Raw genomic sequence first — 26905 nt, forward strand, 5'->3', positions numbered from 1 at the left:
GTGTTCAATGTTCAAAATGTTGAAATCGCTCATAGTGAGTTTCCTATGGGGAACGGGCAGACGTCTGGTTGCGCAAGCAACGATCATAAGGCCCAAAGCTGAGGGGGGCTTGGAGGTCCCAGACTCCGAGCTATATTATTTGGCGGCCCACCTCCAAATACTAACGCAGGCAGTGGCAAAAGAATTTAGAGGTCCGGAACAGCAGCGGGGCAGAGGAATACCACACTATGTACTGTCATTTATAGTGCTGCAACAAAAACTGGACCTTAAGGACCTTTTCATGGAGAAAAAGACACTACGGCTGTGCTGGAATCGTTCTCAACGCAGGGCGGGAGTATTGCACCCGTATGCGCCCGAGATTCCGCTGGGAATGGAGACAACGCTCCCCCACGGCGGTGAATGGACACCATTGCTGGAATGGGAAGACGCAGGGATCCAGCTAATAGGAGATCTGTACGAGGATGGGGCACTGTTGCCCTATCAGACGTTGCAGGAGAGATACGGGCTGCCGAGAGGGGGATTTCTTTTACACGCAGCACTGACTAGAGCACTCCAACTACACTGGCAGGAGGGGTTGGCGGAACCTAAGACAACCATGGCATGCCAATATACCATGATGGCAGCCGGGACTTTCAGGGCGGTTACGTGTCTCTTCTCTTGGATGCTTAATGAAGGATTGGCACCCCTGGAGGTGCTGAGATTGAAATGGGAAGCTGACGTAGGGAAACCTATCCCTGCCCCGGCCTGGTCACAAATTATGCGCAGAGCCTGGAAGAGCACATGGAATGCGAGATTCCAACTGGTACATTTTTATATACTCCATAGAGCCTATTTGACACCAAGGAAAATCCCAAAATATTTTCAGATACAGGAAGCGGCGTGCCCTCGCTGTACACGAACAGGAGCAGACCTGGTGCACATGCTGTGGTCTTGCCCTGCGATGGGAGCTTATTGGGAGGAGGTGGTAGATATACTGAACACAATCACAGAGTGACAATTGACCTTTGATACAGCCACTAATGTTTTGTATTGGTTTCCCCACACGTCGAAAAACAAGATAACAAGCAAGTTTATAGATTTGGGTCTACTACTAGCGAAACGGGAAATAACTAGACGATGGAAGGCGACGGCGGGTCCCAGCAGCAAGAAATGGAGGGCTGAGTTTGTAAAGTGGGCGACTGGTGAAAGCACGTTTAGATACCAACAGGCTAGACGACTAAACAATGATAAGACTTTGGAAGCGGCGACGGCATGGGAAACACTAGTACAAGCGTCACAGGATTATCAGGCAGAAGACGAATGAGAGGAGATTGCAATGGTGGTAGGGGACCCCGAGCTGGGACAGGTATATCAAGGGACTGAATAAAGAGTAACTCCTGTTCCCACACGACAGAACAGATCCATGGAATAGTGCACACCGGCGACAAGGGAGAGGGGAGGGGGGGGCACTACACCAGTCGGGGGGGTGGTGAGGGTACACAAAGTATTGGGTTTCGTTTATTGGCATCTGACTCCTATAGAGCTACAGTAATTGTGTTGTATGGTATAAAAGGGGTAGAGGGGTTGAACCTTGGCGGGGGGTTGGATTGTCATGTTGATTGGCAGATTGCATGATTATGTGTGATGCCTGTAAAAAACCCAATAAACTAGGGTACGTTTAAAAAAAAAAAACACCACCAGATAGCCCAACCGGCACTCATTTCCCTCTTGATTCTTCTATCCTTCTCTATTACTGTCCCCTGAAACACAATTATACTAGCCTTTTCTTTTTTCCGTTGCTTATTTTTCAGCCTCACCGGCCAATGGTTGTAGGTGAATGTATCTGTATTGTACACTATTTCTATATCCACAACAAAATATTGAAACTATTAAAACCTAAAGAATATTTTAGCTGTTGAAATCCCTTCTTTTACACCATCATAGTGTTTAGTTGGGTTTGGGTGTTTTTCATACTAAATTTTCTCATGTGTTCAGCCCCTTTTGCCTTGAGAGTAGGATTACAAATTACATAGTATAGATCATCTAGAAACAGTGTGAAGTCTTGTAGAGTTTAGCAGCATAGTGGATATTATAGCAGCTTAGTGGATTCTGGCTTACATTCCAGTATCCACTACCCCTTCCTCCTTCGCTGGTTTGTTCCCACCCACTGTAATTGTAGAACCTTCCACATTCGAAAGATCCATGTGCAGGCTCTTGTATCTACTTTTCACGATCCTTTGACTTAGGATTCAGTATGTGCATCTATCTTAGTAGTGTAAAAAGTATTGGAAGTTGAGGAGTCATATTTGCCAGATGTTGATTTTAGAGCAAAAATGGCCATCTGTAGGATTGCAGTCTGGGAAGTACAACATTCTTCTGATGCCTAGACACTGATGTACATCATGCTTCTATCTCCCAGAAGAGCAGGTCTTGTCCTCACGGAAAATGCACCTTCGAGTAAGAAAACAGTTTAACCACAGGCGGCGACGTCGTGCTCAGAGGAGTAAAAAAGGTTTGCTTAAAATCTCTCTGACTCTATAAAAGTGATATTATTCTGGAATCTCTCATGGCCTACGTTTCAGCTTTTTGTTGTGTATTAATGTATAGGATAATGTTAGCACAAATAGATTCCTAATAGATCCCTAAACCACGAACCATACTGTCACTTTTTATTGCATTCAATACCACTTCTTGTTGAAACAAAAACCAGTCTTACCATTGCAGGTGCAACTTATGAAGTGGTACCAATACTTTAACATTAATACTCCAATACATGAAACAGACATAAAGTTTAAAATAATGCCAACTGAGCAAGATCAATAGAGCAGTATCAATACAGGAAACAGTTATTTTCGCCTTCACCCATTTGCATGCATCACTATAGATAAGTCGGAGGATCCATGATAGTCCTCATGAATCTACATCATCTGCAGCACTGTCTCTTTTACTGTCTCAATGGGATGGGATGACGTGGGACCACTCTTAGATAGGCAATGTTTCAGTCCCAGTCCCCTCCCCTTTTGTATTTGCAATGGTCCCAGGTTCTGTGATGGTCTGCGGGACGTGGCTAACTGGATGAATTCCAACTGTCTCCAGTTAAACACCAAGAAGACGGAGATTATGGTGGTTGGTAAACAGGTGGCTTTGTGGGGTGACAAATGGTGGCCTTCGGAGTTGGGTATGACTCCCCTCCCAGCGGCAGAGATAAAAAACCTGGGGGTGTGGCTTGATCCTTCTCTGAGTTTCATCTGTCATACCAAGAAGGTGGCGGCTTCATGCTATGGCATCATCAGAGGACTTCGACCCATCCTCAAATTCTTTGATGCACCCACAAGACAGCTGGTGGTCCAAGCATCAATGCTGTCCAGGCTGGACAATGCCAGCTCCCTACTGGCGGGGGTTAACCAGTCAGAATTTCTGCGGCTCCAGCGGGTTCAAAACGCTGCGCCCCGACTGGTGATAGGTCTGCCTAGGCGGTGCTCGGTGTCCAATGCCCTGCACTCTCTCCACTGGCTCCCTGTGCAGCAGAGGATTCGATTCAAGGTTCTCTGCCTTGCATTTAAAATCCTCAAGGGTACTTCCCCACAAATCTTGGAGAAACTGATTATCCCCTATGTCTCCTCTCGCATTCTTAGATCGCTAGGCCAGAACTTAGCAGTGGTCCCGCGTTTTAAGTTGAGCAGAATTGGTGGCCGCTCCTTTCGAGTCCTGGCAGCGAGCTGGTGGAATTCTCTTCCTCCACAAATCCGGGCCATCGATGAGCTCCTTCAGTTTAGACGGGCTATCAAGACCTTTTTATTTGTTTAGCTCATCTGTTGTGTCTCTTCTCCTTTCTGCCCGCTTTTAATGCTGTGTTGTGTTTACCTTCTCAAAGCGCCAGGACGCCCCTTTGCTGGGGCAGCTGTGCGCGGTACAGATAAAAATAACATAACATAACATAGTTCTGAAATGGTGTCTAGAGTTGTGCATTCTTTGCCTGTGTACATTTGAGTGCTATGAACAAACTGCTGCAGAGCTGTGCGTTCAATAGCAACCTCCTTCACGCTAGGTGACCGCTGTTCTCTCCCTTTCAGCTCACCTCATTGCATTTGGCCCCCTCAGCATTCTTCAATGTTATCTTTGCTTTTCTCAGCAGCCAGCTGCAGTCATCAATTTCTGTGCTGCTTACAATTCAGTTGTCATGGTTTACCTCTTTCTCAAAGTGGACCATAGCACCTCTAGTTGATTCCCATGCTAAACACCTAAAACCACTGTGTGCTTTAGTATGTGGTTTACTGCCAGAATCAAGAGGACACCATGTAGAAGGCTGCTCATACCCCCACCTGTGCTGACTTGTTTACAGTTTGCTGGATCTCCTAGTCCTGAGTCCCCACTGCATTTGCCTTGTTGATAGATTCAGTTATGTAGCTCCTCCAGCATCTCCACCTAAAATCACATCATGTTGGCTAAAACATACTTTTTTTATTTGTCTATTGATAAATCAGCATGGTAGTGCCATGCGGCTCAGCAAAGAGGTTCTTCTGGCACTTTGGGTCCACTCCCTATCAGCCTTTGCCACCGCTATACAAAATGAAGTAAGTTAACTTTGTTTTCCCAGGGCCAAGGCAAAATTAATTACTCAAAACTGCGATGGTGGCATCATGCTGAGTGGTGCATCAGGTGGTGTCAAAAAGAAAGTCAGAGATGAGTACTCAGAAGCACACTATGTTCATTGTTATACCCTACCAATTAAACCTGATAATGGAATAGGCTGTATCAAATGTTCTTTTCTAAGATAGATGATATTACAGCATTTGTTTTGCACATTCTCCAAAAAGGATGGAAGATCTTAAACAGATAGTAAAAAGGAAAATTCCAAGATTGTCTGCCATCTATCAACTACCAGTGCAACGTCACCAAACATCTGACACCACCTTCTACTTTAGTCATGTTATTACAAACACTTCAAAACCAGACCACAAAATACTCAACTGCCCTTTACCTACCAATTACACTCTCTGCAACACTCTTTCTACTAGGGTCATAGAACAGTGATTTAAATGCACAGCATCAGTTGTGAGCTACCGAAAATTCAAGTTACATCTTAACCTCCTACTATGACCATTAGCACACACTCCATCTACCACCATCAGGATATAGGATTAAAAAAAACTAGACTGCACATCCTGTACAATCAAGTCCTTCCCTTCACCCCTGCAATAATAGCACCACAAATCATAAGTATACTCAGCTGCTACACAAAATGACATGCGCAAGCAACTCACACTCACCATGAAAATGCCTCTCTCCACTCGCCAGACTAACCCTATCAAATCTCTAACAAGTCTTCATGAGCAGGAAAATGACACTATTCTATGTACCACATTTATTGCCTCTACATTTGCAACCCATAGATAAAACTCTAGCACACATCACCCCACCTAACGATTTTCATAGTCTTCTCTCAACCATCATAGTTGGACTCTGAACCTAGCTTAATCATCCCTCTATCACATACTGATCTCCCAACCTAAACTGTCTACTGCCCAAAGCTCAGTCATTGAGCAAGAAAAGACAAAATATATCTTTAACCTACTAGCTCAACTCAAGCAAGAAACCTAGGAGTGAGCTCTTTCCATCAACTCTCAAATTAATTAACAAAATCCACATTTCTACCACACAGACCCAATGTGCAGCTTCTATCGTCAAGAATTTGCACAGAAACCTCAGGCAACTACCACTTTTGGCTGCATTCAACAAATAGGCTCTCTGATAGAAATCTCACTCTTGACTATAAAACACCTTCATTTAATGCAGAATGCAGTGTGAAGGCACCTCCTACATGTAAACCTACTCAATAACATCTCCCCTATACTAAACGTCTTTCACTGCCTCCCTTTAGGCAGAAAATCTACTTTCAAGGTACTGTATATTACATACAAAGCATACATGAAAATAGACAAGCTTTTTTTTTTACTAACAAAGGGTTCGAGGCATGTGGGCTGCTGAATTCATATCTGTGCATAGATCGCCGCCTAGTGTTGGGTCCGGATGATTGCACATTGTTGTCCTGGAAGAGTCTTCGAAGTATCACGAGATAGGTGGCTCCTCCCCTGGACTACAGTGCGCATGGGCATCGCCTCCATTACCAGATTGTTTTTTTCCGCCATTGGGTTCGGATGTGTTTCGGTTCCCTCTGTCGGAATCGATAGTTGTTTAACTTTCCTTACTTGAGACCAAAAGGTCTTTAGGACTCGCGTCGGTATTGTCTATCGTTCGGGTTGGTTTATTCCTCGGCTCCGAACACTTGCTGCCCTTCCGCGTGCTGTCGGCGCGGACGGGCCTACACAACGCTCCAGACTACTTCAACATGGAAAGAACTCAGTTTAAGAGGTGCCCAGTGTGTGCCTCGAAGTATTCACACCTCGACGTGCACCCAGTGTGCAACAGATGCTTGTCGCCGGACCACGACGAGGCCAGGTGTATGGCCTATTCCAAGTTCCGGTCGAAGAAGACTCTCAAGCTACGTTGGGCCGCGAGACTGCAGGCCCAGTTATCGGCACCCCCACCGGCAAACATCTTTGAAGAAGATGTTGAAGACGACACCGTCCTTAATGTTTCGGACTTTAACCCGGCGTCGGAGGACGAAGACTACGACGCGGGAGACGAGGAGTTCGAGGAAGTCGTCGAGGAGGTAGGGGACGACGACGGGGCCATTGCCACCCTAGAGGATAGCTCGGAAGAGGAGCATCCTCATACTGACTCCGGGGCCAAACCCCAGAATAAGGCCCAGGTCGAGGGATCGCCTTCGGGCCTTACCCAAGACCTCAATACTCGTCCCACAGCCCCGCCTCCGGGCCCGGCCACGGACATTGGTGATGCGCCACTCCCGGTACAGAAACCGAAAGTGAAGCCATCGGGGTCCACACCATCTGTATCGAAACCGAAAGTGCAAGTCGCACTGGTGGGATCGAAGGCTCCAGAGGCCTCGGCGCCGAAGAAATCCAAGATGGCCGTCGAGCTCAAGAGCCACGCCAAAATGGCCGATCCAAAAACCCCCGGGTCGAAGTCGAAGGCGAAAACGCCCGACGCGGCTGCGTCGGCGCCGAAGCTGGTCGACGCTCTGAAGAGCCGCGTCAACGCCAAGAAGGTCGATGACCCTAAAAAAGCCTCGAAGAAGCGTCAAGACGACCCCAAGTCTCTGGCTGCGCCGATCCCGGTCGACAAAGCAAAGGGAGGTGCTGTATCGGCTCCGAAGACTGCACCTTCGGTCGCCGACCCGAATCCGGACTCAGAGGACTCGCTCGAGCCGGTCCAGCCCTCCCCCTCGTTTACCAAGAAGGTCACGGAGTCCCTTCAGCGTATTCGGAAGGAGGCAGTGGCTCTCGAGCCGAAGGATGTGACGCCGAAGCCTCCACAGAAACCGGCGAAGGCGCAAACGCCAATTCACTTCACGCTGCCGCCGAAGACGCGCCAAAGGCTTTCGCTCCGTAACATGGGGCCGGGGTGCCCTTGAAGATGGTGTCTACGCCGAAAGCATCCCTGGTAGTGCCGAAGCCACGGCTCCAGCCGCTAGCGGACGAGGAGCGTCGAGAGGTTGTCATCGATGCCAACACAGGCAAGCTCTCTCTCCTTAAAAGGAAGATCACCCCGGAGCCTGTGTTGGAGCATTTCCATATTCCTCTTAAAAAGAAGTTGGACTCTGCGGGTGCATCTGCCCCTATGGAGCCTGCATCTCCACAAGGTCTGGAGCTCTCACCCACTCACTCTAACGCTGGGGAGGGTGATGGGGACGAGGAGGAGGAGTACAATTATCCAGCGTACTCGGATCCAGAGGATGTCAATGAGCCATGGTCTGCTGGAGGCGACCCTGAGGACCCCCAGTCAGGACACGAGCCGCAGCTTTTTGCTGCGAAAACTTCCCCAACAGAGGACTCTGCAGCCTTCAACGCTCTCATTGAGAGAGCTGCGGCCAATCATGATGTCGACCTCCATGCGGACCCAGTGGATGTCGATTTTCTTTTTGACACTTTCTCAGTAGCTGAAAAGACTGTCAAGACATTGCCAATGCTCAAAGGAGTGCTAAAGCATGCGCCTGAGGTTTTCAGGCAGCCCACCCGGGCAAGAGTCATTAATCCTCGTATTGACAAAAAATACAAGGCAGCGCCCACTGATCCAACGTACATCAAGGGACAGTTGCCACTGGACTCTTTGGTTGTCTCCAACGCACGTAAGCGGGCAAACTCACAGACCACGGGTGATGCTCCTCCCCCAGACAAAGAATCTAAGGTCTTTGAAGCTTCAGGGAAACGTATTGCTGCGCAGGCAGCTAATATGTGGCGCAATTCAAACACGCAGGCACTACTCGCACGCTACGATAGGGCGCACTATGACACCTTAGAAACCCTTCTACAGCACTTACCTGATCAGTACAAGGAGGGAGCTGAAATGTTGATTCAGGAGGGGAAGCTTATCACCAACGCTTCAATTAAGTGCGCACTGGACGTGGCTGATACCGCCTCCAGAGCTATAAATACTAGCGTGCTACTGCGTAGGCATGCATGGCTTAGAATATCAGGTTTTAAACCAGACATTCAGACTACCATCTTAAACCAAACAGTTAATCCAGAGCACCTGTTTGGGCCAGAAGTGGATGCAACGCTTGAAAAGATGAAACAAGCATTAGAAATGCAATAGGTCTCGCAGCATTAGAGTTAGTGCTTTTAGAATTGTTTATGGGTTTTTTTGTAAATCTTTAGCATGAGGTTGAGGGTGAGTGAGGGTGGGTGAGGGGTTGAGGGTGAGTGAGGCTGAGGGGTTGAGGGTGAGTGAGGGTGAGTGAGGGGTTGAGGGTGAGTGAGGGTGAGGGGTTGAGGGTGGGTGAGGGGTTGAGGGTGAGTGAGGGGTTGAGGGTGAGTGAGGGGTTGAGGGTGAGTGAGGGTGAGGGTGAGTGTGAGTGAGGGTGAGGGTGAGTGAGGGTGGGTGAGTGTGAGTGTGAGTGAGGGTGAGTGTGGGTGAGGGTGAGGGATTGAGGGTGAGGGGTTGAGGGTGAGGGGTTGAGGGTGAGTGAGGGTGAGGGGTTGAGGGTGAGGGGTTGAGGGTGAGTGGGGGTGAGTGAGGGTGAGGGGTTGAGGGTGAGTGAGGGTGAAGTGTTGAGGGTGAGTGAGGATGAGGGGTTGAGGGTGGGTGAGGGTGAGTGAGGGTGAGTGTGAGTGAGGGTGAGTGAGGGTGAGGGTGAGGGTGAGTGAAGGTGGGTGAGGGTGAGGGGTTGAGGGTGATTGAGGGTGAGGCGTTGAGGGTGAGTGAGGGTGAGGGGTTGAGGGTGAGTGAGGATGAGTGAGAGTGAGGGTGAGTGAGAGTGAGGGTGAGTGAGGGTGAGTGAGAGTGAGGGTGAGTGAGAGTGAGGGTGAGTGAGAGTGAGGGTGAGTGAGAGTGAGGGTGAGTGAGAGTGAGAGTGAGGGTGGGTGAGGGTGGGTGAGGGTGAGTGAGGGTGAGGGTGAGTGAGGGTGAGGGTGAGTGAGAGTGAGGGTGAGTGAGAGTGAGGGTGAGGGTGAGTGAGGGTGAGGCGTTGAGGGTGAGGTGTTGAGGGTGAGGTGTTGAGGGTGAGGTGTTGAGGGTGAGGGTGAGTGAGAGTGAGGGTGAGTGAGGGTGAGTGAGGGTGAGTGAGGGTGAGGGTGAGTGAGGGTGAGGCGTTGAGGGTGAGGCGTTGAGGGTGAGGTGTTGAGGGTGAGTGAGAGTGAGGGTGAGGGTGAGAGTGAGGGTGTGTGAGAGTGAGAGTGAGGGTGAGAGTGAGGGTGAGGGTGAGGGTGAGGCGTTGAGGGTGGGCAGAGAGAGTGAGGGGGCGGATGCATATTGTAGTGTGCTCGCTAGGAGTGGGCAGGATGCCACAATGTAGTCATTGCTAGGTGCGAGTATCAGGGAAGTGGATGAAGGGGCATGAGCTAGAATGTCAATGCAGTGGGGTGTGTGGGTGAGATTGTCCTAAGTGCATGGGTGTTCATGCTAGGGGTGTGTGGGTGTTATGTGGGCGGCAGTGGTTATTTGGGCAGGGGCCAGCAGTATGAGTATACGTTTTGTGGATTTAGTAGCAAGGATATGTGTGGTTGGTAGGTTGCAGGGAGATGAATGCTGGGCGTGAGTGCCGGGGGGGGGGGGGCAGAGGGGTCGGTGTTAGTGCTGTGATTGTAGGGTCTGAATGTAGGTGTGCATGTGGCCGACAGTCATGGCTTAGGGTGTCGAAGGGAGAGCGTCAGGCCGCGTGGGAGCCAGGGCTCGCCTCTTCTGGGAAGGGCAGGCAGAAGCACACACTGCTGGTGTCTCTCCAGAGCCGCAGGAGCGGCCCGCCCTGAGCCATCAGACTGGAATCTCCCCCTGGAGCCAGCGGGGCTGGGCTGCTCCCAGGCACGGAAGGAGGTCAGGCACCAGCAGGGCCTGCGAGCCAGCTGCAGAGAGAGACATCTGAGCCAGGGCGGGATGTGAGGCTGAAACCGCAGTAGAAACAGATACACAACGAAAAGGAAGGGAGGGGGCAGAGAGGGAGGATGACACCACACAGGGAAACAAACAATAGCGAGAGAGGGGAAAAAGACCGGGAGAGGAAGCATCTCAGAGGAGAGAGTGACATGCGATGAGGGGGACAGTGGCTTCCCATGAGGAGAAACGCATATACAACAGAGAGAAAGTGACAGAGATGAAGGGAATGGGAAAAATGCCCAGCAGGGGCCTATTTAAAAGTATTCTCTCAGGGATAAAAGAAAGCCGATGAGGAAGGGGGGTGTTTGGATTGAAGGAGCGATAGGAGGGGAGGAAGGATTCAAGAGTGAAAAATGCGACACGGACGGCACACGTTTGAGACCCCATAGAAGTAACACGGCGGGAAGGGGAGGGGGCGGAACGGGGGCGGAGAGGGGAGAGGTGCGAGTAAAATAAAAAATAAAAAGAAGCCGGAGGGAAGAGAGGGGAGGGGGGAGGAGAAATGCGACACGGCGGGAAGGGGAGGGGGCGGAACGGGGGCGGAGAGGGGAGAGTAAGCAAGATCTGCAGAGCAAGGACATCTCCTGGCGATAGAGCTCAGTGAGTCATTCAAGAGATGTGCATTCAGCAAGTGTCGGCTTCTAAGGACAGCAGCTCGGGTGGTCAATGCATTGGCCGAAGGGCACTATGAATCCAAGAGGCAGCTCGGTGGGTTGCTGTGGAGCTCCAGGTGTATGTTGCAGGCCACACGTTCCATTGCTGGTAACATAGCTCAGACCCGCATGTAACACTGACGGCACACGTTTGAGACCCCATAGAAGTAACACGGCGGGAAGGGGAGGGGGCGGAACGGGGGCGGAGAGGGGAGAGGTGCGAGTAAAATAAACAAAAAAAAAGAAGCCGGAGGGAAGAGAGGGGAGGGGGAGGAGAAATGCGACACGGCGGGAAGGGGAGGGGGCGGAACGGGGAGAGTAAGCAAGATCTGCAGAGCAAGGACATCTCCTGGCGATAGAGCTCAGTGAGTCATTCAAGAGATGTGCATTCAGCAAGTGTCGGCTTCTAAGGACAGCAGCTCGGGTGGTCAATGCATTGGCCGAAGGGCACTATGAATCCAAGAGGCAGCTCGGTGGGTTGCTGTGGAGCTCCAGGTGTATGTTGCAGGCCACACGTTCCATTGCTGGTAACATAGCTCAGACCCGCATGTAACACTGACGGCACACGTTTGAGACCCCATAGAAGTAACACGGCGGGAAGGGGAGGGGGCGGAACGGGGGCGGAGAGGGGAGAGGTGCGAGTAAAATAAACAAAAAAAAAGAAGCCGGAGGGAAGAGAGGGGAGGGGGGAGGAGAAATGCGACACGGCGGGAAGGGGAGGGGGCGGAACGGGGGCGGAGAGGGGAGAGTAGGCAAGGCGACACGGCGGGAGGGGGCGGAGCGGGTAAACAAACACGGACGTGCACGCGCCCGTGACTTTTAAGGTCAATGCGCATGCGCATAAGCTTAATGCGCATGCGCCTTGACCTTAAAAGTCACGGGCACTGCAAGGAATCGCCACGATTCCTTGCAAGTTAGATAAAGAGTCGATGAGCCCCTATAGTCTCGCTTGCTCGATGCGCATGCGCATCGACAGGCGAGACCTAAAAAGACACTGACACTGCTAAATCTATGGGTGCCTTACAGTCTCAGCAGTTTCGGGGTGGTTCCTTTCGCCGCTCCAATAACATAGGCACCTCAAGGGGTCAAGCGTCACAATCCACACAATACTATAAGAGCAACACCCAATCCTCATACACCAACAAGGGTAGAGGGGGTTACCGGGGCAACAACGTCCAAGGCAGAGGACGTGGAAATAACAGCTCCAGGTCCTCCACCGCCAACAAACAGTGACGCCTTGTCACTGCACCCCGACCACACAACACCAGTCGGGGGAAGACTCCAGCAGTTCCTGCCCGCGTGGAAATCCATCACCACGGACAGGTGGGTCAAATCTCTTATCCAATACGGTTATTGTCTGGAACTCACTTCCACTCCACCAAACATACCTCCAAGACACCGTCCTATGTCAGGCGAGCACTTGCACTTGTTGCAGCAGGAAGTCCAAGTCATGCTACAAAAAGGGGCAATAGAGCTCGTTCCACTGCAAGAGCGGGGAACAGGGGTTTACTCTCTGTACTTTCTAATCCCCAAAAAGGACAGATCCCTCAGGCCCATCCTGGACCTCAGGCCCCTCAACTGGTACATTCTGTCAGAACATTTCCATATGCTCACGTTGCAGCAGGTTCTCCCGCTGCTTCGGCAAGGGGACTTCCTAGCTACTCTGGATTTTAAGGATGTATACTTTCACATTCCCCTGCATCCTTCACACAGGAAGTACCTAAGGTTCACCATTCAAGACCAGCACTACCAGTTCAGGGTTCTGCCTTTTGGGGTCACCACAGCGCCCAGGGTCTTTACAAAGTGCCTGGCGACCGTGGCGGCGCATCTAAGACGTCAAAACATCCACGTCTATCCCTATCTGGACGACTGGCTCATTCAGGCGAAATCGGAACAACAGTGCGCCAACGACGTGTCCCGCACCATTCATCTCCTGCACGATCTGGGATTCTCACTGAATTACCCAAAATCCCATCTCCAGCCCGCCCACATACAGCAGTATTTGGGCGCGACAATAAACACTCTGGCGGCCACTGCGCAGCCAAATTCAGTGAGAGTCGCCAGTATCCAGACGCTGATCCAGAGATTCAGACCTCAGCACTCGCTTCCAGCGAAAGTGTTCATGCAGTTGATAGGCATGATGGCCTCCTGCATCTCCATTGTCCCGCACGCAAGGTTACATATGCGTCCGCTTCAGGAGTGCCTGGCACGTCAGTGGACTCAGGCTCACGGGCAACTAACAGACCTAGTGTTAGTGAGCGGTCGGGCGTACAACTCTCTGCATTGGTGGAATCCACAAAACCTTTGCAAGGGCCGACCGTTCCAAGAGCCTGTGCCACAGATTATCCTGACGATGGACGCTTCTCTCCAGGGATGGGGAGCGCATGTACTCCACTACACAGTGCAGGGACTATGGACACTACAGCAAAGGAAGATGCACATCAATGTATTGGAACTGATGGCAATCTTCATGGCCTTAAAGGCATTCAAAGTACATCTGTGCAACAAGGTCGTGTTGATCCGGACGGACAACATGACGGCCATGTACTACATTCAGAAACAGGGGGGCACACACTCTCCGCAGCTGTCTCATCTGGCTCAGAGCATGTGGAAGTGGGTCATTCAGAGGAACATTTTCCTGATGGCAGAACATCTCCCAGGCAAAGTCAATCAGATGGCGGACCTGCTCAGCAGGCACAGCCACCAAATGCACGAGTGGGAGATACATCCATCAGTACTCCTACCGTACTTCCAAAGGTGGGGTCATCCAGAGATAGACCTGTTCGCCACAAGGGAGAACGCAAAATGCCAAAGCTTCGCCGCCAGGTTCCCACACCCGCAATCGCAGGGCAATGCGATATGGATGAACTGGTCAGGCAGATTTGCGTACGCTTTTCCCCCAGCACCTCTGATACCGCTGGTGGCGCGCAAGCTCAGGCAGCACTCGATGACTCTCATCCTGGTTGCTCCAACGTGGGCTCGCCAACCATGGTACACCACATTTCTGGAACTTTCCGTGGTACCGCATCAAAGGCTTCATCTCACACCCAGCCTTCTGACGCAGAGCCATGGCGACATTCAGCACCCAGATCCGCAGCAGCTCAACCTGGCGATCTGGCTCCTGAAGTCCTAGAGTTTGGCTACCTCAATCTTCCCCCGGATTGCATGGACATCATTCGGGAGGCAAGAAAGCCCACTACTAGAGCATGTTATGCGGCTAAATGGAAGCGGTGTGTCATTTATTGTGCAAACCACGACATTAACCCGTTGGATGCTTCCATTCAGAACATCATCCGTTACCTGTTCCATCTGTACCAATGCAATTTGGCGTATACTTCCATCCGCATTCACCTGTCTGCGATGGCCGCATACCTCCAGAATAGGCAACACCTTTCACTTTTCAAAGTGCCTGCTATCAAAGCATTTCTGGAAGGACTCAAAAGGGTCATTCCACCACGGACACCACCAGCTCCAGAATGGAACCTCAATGTGGTTCTTACAAGGCTGATGGGTCCTCCTTTTGAGCCACTACACTCTTGCGAGCTTCAGTTCCTGATTTGGAAAGTGGCTTTCTTAGTAGCAATTACATCGCTACGGAGGGTTAGCGAGTTGCAGGCCCTCACCATCCAAGAGCCTTTTTTCCAAGTACATGCTAACAGGGTGGTGCTTCGCACTAACCCTAAATTTCTACCCAAGGTTGTGTCTCAATTCCACATGAACCAAACAATCGAGTTGCCAGTGTTTTTTCAAAATCCTGAGTCTCTGGCGGAGCGGATGCTCCACACCCTTGACGTTAAAAGGGCCCTAATGTATTACATTGACAGGACCAAGGATTTTAGAAAGACTAAGCAGCTTTTCGTTGCCTTTGCAACACACCACAAGGGTAACACTATTTCCAAGGCTGGTATTGCTAGGTGGATCATGAAATGTATTCAGATCTGTTATGCAAAGGCTAAACGCACTCTTACAATTCCACCGAGAGCCCACTCCACCAGAAAGTTGGGGGCCTCTATGGCCTTTCTTGGAAACATTCCCTTAGAGGACATATGTAGAGCAGACACATGGTCTACCACACATACATTCACTAAACATTACTGTGTAGACGTGCACTCTAAACAGCAGGCAGCTGTAGGGCAGGCTGTTCTCAAGACACTTTTCCAAACTGCTGCAGCTGGCACGGGCGGCCGCCGCTAATGGAGGGACTGCTATGTATTCTATGCACAGATATGAATTCAGCAGCCCACATGCCTCGAACTGCAAATGCTACTTACCAGTATGCATCTGTTCTTGGCATGTAGGGCTGCTGACATTCATATCGCCTGCCCTCCTCCCCGGCGCCTGTAGCAGCTGCAGTATTCATGTATATGCTCATAGCATGGTCATCACTCACATAGTTCACTCCATCTCGGCCACAATGGCTAAAAACAATCTGGGGATGGAGGCGATGCCCATGCGCACTGTAGTCCAGGGGAGGAGCCACCTATCTCGTGATACTTAGACTCTTCCAGGACAACAATGTGCAATCATCCGGACCCAACACTAGGCGGCGATCTATGCACAGATATGAATGTCAGCAGCCCTACATGCCAAGAACAGATGCATACTGGTAAGTAGCATTTGCATTACAAGATACTCATAAAAAATTACACTATGATCCCGATTAGCACCTCTCCTTATAATACACACTATAAAAGCAAATCCGTCCTTTTGTTAACAGGGCAACAAATTATGGAACTCGCTCCTAGAATAGATAAGAACCATTGACAAGCAACCACATTTTGGGTGAAGGGTAAAGACCTGGTTTTTATTACTTGTAAGCAGTGGCAATACAAAGATGAATCTTTCCTGCAACCACCAGAGAAGACAAGCCTTTCAGTCGTACCACAAATCTCAGCCTCTTGCATCACCCAATTGTCTTAATAGACAGAGGACAAAACAAGCTACAAGATTGAAATATATCCGCGAACAAGCACAGTGGAAAGAATTGGATTGTCTATGACATGCAATCAAAGAAAATTTCTGCACTTAATGTGTCTCTTCATGAACAGATACCCAACCTAAAAGTGTCCTTTCTGGATGACTTCTGTATGCGGGAACAAGTTTTGCCTATTAAATTGGGCAGCCTCTCTTACTACGTAGCAAAATGTTTCTAAAAATAAATTCTTGCTGTACTGATGATGAGCTCTTTTTTCCGTTAAAAGAAACTCTTGCAATGAGACGTATGTATTCGTAAAGCATGTTTTCACCCATTAGTTTTTTACCTCCAAACAACAGATGTTTATTCACTGGTGAACGTCTCCGGTATGCATGTCCGATGTGGCAAGTTGTTGGAATTCATTTTGCACATGCTCATAATGCTACCAGTCTACTTGCCAACTTAATGAAGATGGTGTTCAATTAATTACACTGCTTGGGGATGATCTAAAGTATAAGAATTGTAGGGCCAGATGTATCAAGGGTTTGCCAGTTCGCAAACGGGACAATTCGCAGAATCGCCCTGTTTACGAATGGGAAAAAGCCTTTTTGGGATGTATCATCCCAAAAGGCCATCACAGAACAAGGAATGGCAAAATTTGCGATTCCCTGTTTTGCGAATGCATTTAAGGAATCGCAAATTACGATTCCTTGAATGCAATTCTGGAAGCACCCAAAATTTGCTATCTAGCCTTACGGAATTACAAATTACCAGCAACTTTAAGTTGGTGGTAATTTGCGTTTTCCGAGAAACATTCTCTTTTTTGCATTTTTCAAAGTGCTGTGTGACGCACATACATGCCCTTAGGGCATGTATGTGCGCCACATGTGCACACATGCATATTTCAGGGGTGCAACAGGGTGTCCTTTCGGCACCCTTGCACCCTTGAAATTGCATTCGCAATGTGCGAGTACCTATTGGGTACTCGCAAATTGCGCATGCAATTCCCATTTATTTCTATGGGCCTCTTCGCCCATAGAAATGAATGGGAAGCCATTCTTTATTTGCGGCTCGCAATTTGCGAGTCGCAAATAAGGAATGCGTAGGAATCGCTATTTAAATTGCCAAACCTACATACATTGCATTTTGCGAGTCCTTAATAGCAAATTGGTAAAATTCTCTATTAAGGACTCGCAAAATACAATGATGATGCATCTGCTCCCTAGTCCTTTGTCCAGTTGGAAAGCTCTCACACATGACATGAGAGAATGTTTTACCGCTTGCTCGCCTGAGAACAGAAGTAAGCTATGCCTCTGTTTAAAACTTTAACACACATTATAGCTTTAAGTATACCCTCAGGATATTGAGCAGACCATTAAAAGATATTCTTCTTGATCTTTTCCTCTTCTTTCTAAAGGCCATTAAGACTCGTAATTTTCAAAACTCATTTTAATTTGAGGTCATTGGGAGGCTTCTTTGAAGGCGGTTACGACAACCTTGCCCATAGTGTTTCTTGTTGCAAAGAAATGAAATGGGCATAGCACTGCCATGACTCAAAATAACTATATCGCCGCATGGCTGGAGACTTTTTAAATAAGAAAAGACACATTTTTCAAAAAGTAATGTATAGAGTTTCATGGGGTGGAGTGCAGAAAATCTTTTTGGGAGAATGTATTTAGAGAGGCATAGCACCTTAAAGATGACTTTTGATTGAACGAAAAGCCAGTGGGCTTGGCAGCTGTTTGGGTATTCCTTGCAAGTAATATCGGTACCAGAAAGAACCACTAGCGGTATTGACGTGCAGTACAGTATTAATAGAAGTTAAGCTCATCAAAATCAGATACTCTCATTTCCAAGTCAAGCAGCCTTGCAGACCATCCTCAGGCTGTAGGTGTTGGCTTGGCTGAAATAAAGAATTTCTTCAGACAAGGCCATTCGTTAATGGATGCTGATCTCAGACAGGTGATGAGAATGGATAGGTTTCGTTCTGGCAGACAAGCTGTCGATGCTTCAAATGATTTGTTCAGCTATCACACTCCACCTAAAAGAGTCAACAGGGGGTGATGCGTAATTGCATACTCCAGTGGTAGAGTAGGCCATTAGTAGCCAGCACAAAAGCCATCCTGTTACACTGCACACACATGTGGCGTCTAATGGATGTCTAGGCATTTGAAACTACCCCCACTCTTAATATACACATGTGACATTTAATGGATGTCCAGCCACACATGTAGCTGATCCACCCACTTGGTTACACACAAGGAGGCCCCTAATGCATATTCCAGAAGTCTAGGAACTGCACTTCTAGTGGACTGAACAGAACCTTGTCCAGGAAGTAGGCAGTAGTCCATCCACTGACAGGAGAACAGGTAAAAAGGCATGTGCATCCTATTGAAATCTCATGCTACCACCACTGTCACCACTAATAGCCTCCTAGGTGGTGGCGACAATAGTCACTCTCATTGAAGGATACTCTAATGTCCAACAGCTGGTAAAACAGAAGAACCCTTAGTGGACTTGCATGATTGTCAAGCTCACTAGGGGAAAAATGCACGAGCCAGAGATTAAATGTATAAGAGCAAGGTGGAATTGCTTTTCCAAGATATGCAGATGGTTTTCTCCCTAACAATATTTTTTCCTCTGAGACCTCATTAATCAGGGTCACTGTGCTGTGTCACAAACAACGCTTTTGCACTGTTGTTCTAAATGGATTCATCAATCAAGGTGGGGGAGATAGAAATGTGGATCCATTCAGCTTCCAGGCTATATAATCAAAGATCAATCGGAGAGTGGATCACTTGAAACTACAGCACCAGGGTTTTTAGGTTATTGGTGACCTTCTTAAAAAACCCTCTTACACGCACGTAAGCGGTGTGGTGGTATATCTTGATTCTCCACCAATTTACGTAGCGTGGGTGCATCATCATAGGGTTTTTCTAGTTGTATGCAACCTCCACCCGGAGGTAACCACTGGATATGTAGCAGTGTTCAGAAATAGTGCTCCCAAAAAATAGTAGTGAGTTTAAAAATCCTTGGATCATCACAAACAAAAAGTTATTTTTTAATAAAAATTATGATTCAAGAATTATTAAAAGATTTTTTGTGTAGAGTTGGATCGCGTTACTAGATCCTCTATACATAAAGGTTGGCCGACATGTTTCATCCCCACTATGCCCAGCCGGGTCTATGGGGCTTTCTTCAGGACCGAGATGGAAATTAAAAATTGTACTCGCACGATTTGTGTAGCACAGAGGTGGTTCAGTTCTCAACCCTCTTTCCATTGAGGCCAGTAGTACCTGAAATTGAGAAAATACCTAGATATCATTTTGTCTTATCAACCCTATATTTACTCTCTTTTCTGTCTAACCACTTATTAAGTGACTTGTTTGGATATCTAAATGTGAAAAAAACACTGTGAACATTCTACTAAGGCATACAAATTCTTATCTCCACCATACATTAAAAAGAAGTTCTGTTATGATTTTACATAGTTGTTATCGTCTTCAATTGTGAATTGTAGCTATACCAAAAGTTGTAATATGGTAATATGCGTGGTTCATTCTTTTTACATAATTTCTACTATGTTTTATAACTCTAATTGCAATGTTCATAACTCAAACATGGGTAAATGAGTGTTAACTAGTTGTCACTTGGCATCGCATATACAGTGATTATTTATTTTCTCTGATGCCGATACTCACTGTATTAGTGTATGTCTACATTGTTTTCCATTACGGATATATATGCATGTTTCCAAACGAGTTCAAGAGTTTTGAATTAACGTGAACAATAAGCTATATGTTTCGAGCGTAGTTCCTGATCTACGAGTGCTTGTGCATCATTACTCGCAATGTTTGCGGTTAGAAATTTACAAACCAGTACCTCTCTATAAACGTTTCTATAAACGTGTTCTTCAATTGCGCAATAATGTGAGCAATATGTTTCGTATTTCGTTAGTACTCGTGCTCCGTCATTACCAATGCTCCCGGTTAAAAATTAGTAACCAATAACCAACCCGTACCTCTAATATCTTGGAAATTACTTCTTCAGGGGTTAAAGAGAAAGTTTCTCCGTTGCCTGTAGTGCAAAAAATATATTTTAGTACCGATCTTACTTGGGATTGTCCTCGTGTCTCTCTCGGCATTATCGCTCTTACCAACTATACGGGACTTCCCTGCTTGTGCTGTCTCTGCCCCCAGGAGTGGCGGGCGGCGTTTCCGGAGTCCTTTTTCTGTTGGTGGCACCTATAAACACTAATAAGAGACACCAGAGAAAAATTGTGGTGGTTTTTAACAATCGAAAAAAAGACTTATTGTCAATTCGTCACACATTTAAAAACCAGAACAAAAATGATTATTTTTAGTGTGATTAATAAAGTTATATATGTAACTATTATTTACCACATCAACTGTGAGTTGCTAAGGGGGTTTAAAAGTCACGTGGGGGGGCGTGGCCAAGATGGTGGCGTGAGCGGACGCGTTCATCCGAGCTCCCGCTGCCGGCCTCTAATCGCAAGGGCTCCCGTTTCACGGGCCCCAGCAGCCAGTCCGGCACCCCCACGCGACTCCGGAGCTGGACGGGGGCGATAGCGAGGAGACAGAGCTGATAGGGAGGTGGCAGCCGCAAGGCCTAGTGCGCAGCCCGTCACCGCGGCGTGCGGAGGAGGTGTGGCAGAGGGTCTCCTCTGCGGCTGCCGCGCTGAGAGGCTGTGGAGCGGAGACTGTCTACGTGAGGACCGGGGTAGAGCTGGCGGGCCCGGCCCGCGCATATCCTCTGCCTGAGGTGCGAGGCACCGATCCCGCTTGGTGGCTCCTGCGGGCCCGCCACACCTCTGGTCCGTTAATCCAGAGCAGGATCTGCCGTGGGCCACACAGGTGAGGAGGAGGGTAAGACGGGAGACTGCGGCGGGCACCACCGAGTGCGTGGACCGGAGCAGACCGGGAGGCAGCCAAATTCAAGAGGGGAAGAGACATTGCAGAGGCCAGCCCACCCGCGTGACCGATCGGCGGGGAGGTGAAGTGCAGCAGTGCCCGAAACGACGGAGGTGGAGTAAGCCCGGCGTGGTGCTCGGAGGAAATCACAGCGGGTGGCGGTGGAGGCCCCGGGAGGGCCTTGATAGGAGAGGAGAGAGAGGAGCTCCTGGAGAACGACATCTACCATCACGGCCCTAACGCTTTGCTTTGGCCGGCGCCATACCGGGTCAGGAGGCGGGGGAGCACGGGCCAGGCCTTGGTGCGGTTGGGCGGCATGGGGGGAGAAAGGGCGGCCTCCGGCTTGCTACGAAGCGGGAGCACTGCGGCCAGAAAGTGCCCGGGTCTACATAGCTAGTGAAGGCAGGGCAGAAACCCACAGCCCGAGAGACGATCGGTGGTTGAGAGAATCTCCTCCCGCGCCACTGACCGGAGGAGCGGCGGTCATGTCGGAGACAAGGCCTGCAAGGAAAAAATGGTGAAAGACCTGTTCCTCAATGCCCAGCCATCCCCTACACCCAAGGACAAACCAGCGATGGAGGCCCGGCAAGCCGATAAGGTGACGGCCGGCGTGGAGCCCATCACAAAGGCCTTCCTGGAGTCTCTATTCTCGACTCTGAGGGATGACATCCACACCCTCAAGAAGGAATTTTCAGAGGAAATCCGGGCAGTGCGGAGGGACATGGACGGTATTGGTGAATGGGTGATGGAGCTCAAAACAAAGCAAGATGGCCGCGATGTCGAGCTAGAGGCGTTGCAACAGAAGATCATACGTATCCATGATCATCAGGTGGACTTGCAATCGCATCTTGAGGATCTTGAAAACCGTTCTCGGCGACACAACATTCGGATTCGGTGGGTGGCGATGTCAGAAGATACTAGAGACCTCTTCAAGTTTACTAGGGAGCTTTTCAATCACATCCTGGAACGCCCACTGGACACTGAACTGACAATCGACAGGGCACATAGAGTCGGGCCACAGCGATCAGGGACGGCACTCCTCAGACATTTTAGTCTGTGTGCAAGACTTCCGAACCAAAGAAACCATCCTTCAGAAGGCGCGGCGGATGCACCCTATCGCCTTTCACAGCCATTCGCCAACGCTCTATCAGGACTTGTCGGCCCTCACATTTCAGAAACGCTGGGCCTTCAAGCCCGTCACAAATTATCTCCAGCAACATGCTATATCTTACAGCTGGGGCCACCCATTTCGGATTGTGTTCAAATTAAACAATAGGCTCTACCAGCTCCGCTCGTTGAAGGAGGCCTGTCAGTTGCTATGCATTGACCTGCCTAAGGAGGAAGAGGAGCCGGCGGCGCACTCTGGGGGGTCCGGTGGCTCGTCGTCCCAGTGGCGCCAACAGCGTGGACGGCGTCGGGTCAAATCAAATCAAATCAAAAGTGTCTATTTAGATCAGGGGTCTCCAAACCGGTCCTGGAGGGCTGGATCCATGCCAGATTTTTAAAACAACTACATGTATCTCAATGGGGATATCCAAAAAATCTGGCATGGATCCGGCCCTCCAGGACCGGTTTGGAGACCCCTGATTTAGATATAAAACAAATATCTTTAAAAGAGAATTTCTGATTCATATTGTTACAAATACTAAAAACAATACAACAGTCAAATACACAGCGACAATATAAAAATCATCTCCTCGATCTCCTAGTTACAAGAATTATTAAAACTGCTCCCCTGAGCTGTGATTACATACATAAAACAAACCATGATCGCAAGATATTATTTAAACTATTCTTATCACTAGTTGCCTAGTGGCTTGAGATTTTTAAAATGCGTAATTAATTTAAAACAGGTAGGGGGAAGGCTGTGGTAGACTGCTTTTGTTTAAAATTGCGATATGCATACTGAATCAAGTTTGTCAGTCTTATATTTAAATCTGTATTATCTGGGTTCAGTGCCGCAATAATGGCTTGCCTACAGGTCCGAACACCCAGCCGATTCCATTACCCCCTCAGCTTAAGCCTACGTTGGAGGTCGAAGGTGGGGCAAATGCAAACCACATGCAGTGGCGTTTCTGCTGCTTCACCACACCCTCTGCAAATTGTGTCCTCCTCCGTACGACGCAAGGGGGGTAAATTTTGCAAAAATCGCCAGTCACCCATTCTAATAGTTATAAAACTGCGTTTTAAGTACAGTGAATAAGTGCTGGAGAGGTAAGAGGCAGGGATTAGCCGATTGTAGGAGTTTATTACTGCCCATGAGTGACTTTGTTTTGAAACAGCGCTTTGTCAATAATGAGTGATCGCGTTCTTACAAATTTTTTAATTGCGAGTTTAAATGCAGGCTGGCTGGGATTCGGGGCCCAGAGGCCGTCTGCTGACATTTGTTGGATATAATCCTTAAAAAGACGACCAAATGTTCCTCCTGAGTTTTTCTCAGTTATTTCTTGCCAGACTAGGGACTCCAGTTTGCCTGGGTTAGATTGTCTTATTTTGTGCAAAGATTAAGAAAAACCCCAATACTGGAAACATCATAATTCAGTAACCCCATCTCTAATCTAATCTGTGGAGCGGATGCAGAATATGGCAACTGAAGAACCCTTTTGTAAATTTTAATTGTGTGCCAATTTAGAGCAGTGTTCAATTTGCCCTTAAATATCCCTATACCATACGACAGGGTAGGGCCAGTTTTCGCTTTCAGGACTTCCAGAAGGGGTGACAAAGTGGGACCTGAAAGGTTTTTCGAAAGCTTAGTCAATGACACCGCAAGCGTCGTTGCTTTGACCGCAATCTCATCTCGCTGCTTTATGAGGTTGCCCCTGGAGTCAAGGTGGACCCCCAGATATTTATACGACATGCCTGTGGCGAGGCCGATGTTAAATGACCATCCGCTGCCGGCATATCGCTTCTTCCCAAACGGGACAACCTGGGTTTTCTTCATGTTGACTTCTAATTGGTTCTTCATCGTATATTGCAGCAGTGTGTCAAGAAGCCTTTGCAACCCCATCCTGGTGAGGCTTAACAGAACCAAATCGTCAGCATATAGAAGATTACTTAATGCCATATCTCCTACCTTTGGCGGGTGGCTATTTACATCATCCAGGTTGCTAGATAAATCAGCTATGAACAAGTTAAAAAGAAGAGGGGCCAGCACGCATCCCTGCTTGACGCCCCTCGTTGTCAAAAAATTTCGCGAGAGATGCGTGCCGGACACTAACTTCACTCGAACCCAGGTGCGTGAGTGCAGTTGGATAATTGCATTCAATAATTTATCAGGGAGTCCCCACTTCCTCAGCTTTTCCCATAGGGCCTCCCTAGGGACCCTATTGAAAGCGGCTTTAAAGTCGACAAAGCAACAAAACACAAACCTAGATGTAAAAAGGGCTTTGTCGACAATGGATGACACCACTAATAAGTTAAATGATGGATAGTAACCGTGCACTGCTATTGGGTTAATCTATAGATTAAAGGCGTGGGTCGTGCTCCTTTGTATACTCCCCGCTTAGGAGTATATGAAATAACTGAGGACTGCGCTGGCACTGTACAGTGCTAGTGTCACAAAGGGCACAGATTGTTGATTGCTGGATTTACCAGCCAATTTATAAACAATAAAAGTTTTCAACAAAGTCAGTTTTCAATTGTCTGAAGTATTTTATTCATACTTTTGTAGATGATTTCAAATTGAAAATATTCAGCAATCATACTTTATATCCAACTTCTTTTTCAAAAATACATTCCATATATTCCAATGCATTTCGGCCTATTGGCCTTCATCTGGGAAATCTGTGAAGCAAAGATTGTATCTGTCACTAAATTGTAAGTGTGATATCATACTTAATATAAACACAAACAAATCGGTAACTATATAACTGAGCCTTATAACATGAATGCATAATAACTAGCACTATTAAATCAAGCAGGTTTGTGATATGAAATAACGAACAATGAACAATGAAATATTCTGATTTGATTTTATTGGTATATATTATATATATTTATCAATTCTTTTAAGATTTACATATTTTATATTCTTTTTGTGATTTTCATCTACCGCTTTGCCTTCAACATTTTGTTCAGTCTCATGTCTATTGGTTATGTATATTTTTTCTAGTATGCTTTTAACTGACTTTTGTTATATTGAAAAACAACTATAAGAAAAGAAAAGAAAAACAGAAGAGAAAATCACAAAAAGAATATAAAATATGTAAATCTTAAAAGAATTGATAAATATATATAATATATACCAATAAAATCAAATGAGAATATATTATTGTTTGAGATTATCTATATATAGTTGTACTTTCCATTCTCAATCTCATATGTAAGCTATATCAACCATGATCTCTATATAAACCTATTTTGATTTTGTCACTTGGCTATAGACCTTCCTTAACTCAGTTTGTTCCCTCTGTATAGCAGGTGCAACCGTAATATAAAGGGGTCCCCTTTTTTCTAAATACTTGACTTCTACAGTGGACATTAGCACAGCATCACTTTCTGACCATGCCCATGTGACAAGTTGGCCTGATATATGATTCTCACTAGTTCTAGTGATCACCTTGTATCAGTCCAAACAACCCTTATGGTGATTGGTTGTAAGTCAACCTTATAGACCAGCTATCCTAATGGTAGCATGGACAAAGCAGTCTTAGGCTAAACTCTTTTGGCATGTGAAGCCAGCTGTTTTACCACATATAACCCCTTGAATACCAAATGAAAGGACACCACACAGGTAGTTATGAAAATAAACAAGATATTTATTAACTAACATACACCTCTGAACTCTTTATGAGGTCAGAGGGCTAAGCACATGACAAGACTCTTAAGAAAAATATGTGAAGTTACACAAGTTACAATGGTGCCCTAGGGGCACGACAAACCATATACTAAGTAAATGGTATAAGGAAATCGATAGAAGGAATGGAGCTGTCCAGAGGCTGTAGGATCGCTGGGACTACACTATCCTAACCTGAGGTAAGTAATAGGAGGCCCACGGGACGCGTGTGCAGAGTGTGAACTCACACGCGAGATGCGTAACAAAGTCAATGGACAGTACAATTTACAAAAAGGTAAGTATTAGACAGCTCCGACTAGCTAGGACTAAAACGACTGGAAATCTGGACACTAGGAGAGTCAATCTACCCTTGAGCACTGAAATGCTCTTGTTACCTCACCCACGGGCTGTGGGTGCATAGGTGTCAAAGTGTGTCGGGTTTCTGTGTTGAAGTCTATGGAGCCTGGAAGAAAAGATGCTGCAGGCAGCCAGAAGGAAGATGTCCGGAGCGACCCAAGGGTGGATCGAGGAAGATGAAGACCTGAAAGCAGAGGGGACAATGTTCACAGTCACTAGACAGTGACTGAAGTGGAACCAGATGCTGTTGTCGCGATCAGGTGAAGAGTGGAAGCTTGACTCTGCAGCCACGTGGACCAGGAGGTGTCTTGGACGACCAGGATGGAGGCACGAGCTGTCCCACGCAGGCTCTCGCTGTCGGCGGTGTTGGATCCGGATTCGGCGTCAACAGGCCTTGGCAAAGGCAACCCACCCGGTGAGTGGAAAAGGCGTCTGGCGCGGACCAGGAGGGTCCGGGGTGCTTCTCCTTTGCAGGGAAGCAGGGGCCAGTCTGGAGCAACCAGACTAGCGGTGTGGATTTCAAGGATCGTCGTCTAGAAGGCCACTAGCCAGCCGGCAAGTGACCAGACAAAGCGTCGAGCAGCAATCAAGCAAAAGGGCACCACGCAGATTTCGTGTATGTTGGAGGGCTGATCTTCTGTGCAGGAGCTGCTCGGGGCTGGGGCTTCTCAATTCCCAAAGCACTTCGTCGAGGATGCCTCTGAAGTCGTGCTGGAAGCGAAGTGCAGTTTCTTCAAGATGGCCGGTCCCACGTGTCTCGTCGCACCCACGGATCTCAGCTGTGCTGCAGATGTAGGTAGAGGTCGGAGAGGTCTGGAAGTCCGGGTCTCGTCGGGCTCTGAAG

At 48.1% G+C, this 26905-nt stretch overlaps 1 protein-coding gene across 3 annotated transcripts in view; it reads left to right on the forward strand.

The window, feature by feature from the left end:
* Positions 1 to 26905, forward strand: part of ZFYVE26 (zinc finger FYVE-type containing 26) — a 710441-nt gene that overhangs the window by 216225 nt on the left and 467311 nt on the right. For 2 of the 3 annotated variants that reach the window (XM_086937127.1, XM_086937129.1), the window contains exon 11: positions 2399 to 2491. In XM_086937127.1, the coding sequence (XP_086793253.1) occupies positions 2399 to 2491 (93 nt within the window). The remainder of the gene's footprint in view (positions 1 to 2398; positions 2492 to 26905) is intronic. The other variant, XM_086937128.1, reaches the window with a different exon arrangement.

This window comes from Lissotriton vulgaris, chromosome 9, assembly GCF_964263255.1.
Source record: "Lissotriton vulgaris chromosome 9, aLisVul1.2, whole genome shotgun sequence".
In the NCBI taxonomy this organism is placed as follows: domain Eukaryota; kingdom Metazoa; phylum Chordata; class Amphibia; order Caudata; family Salamandridae; genus Lissotriton; species Lissotriton vulgaris.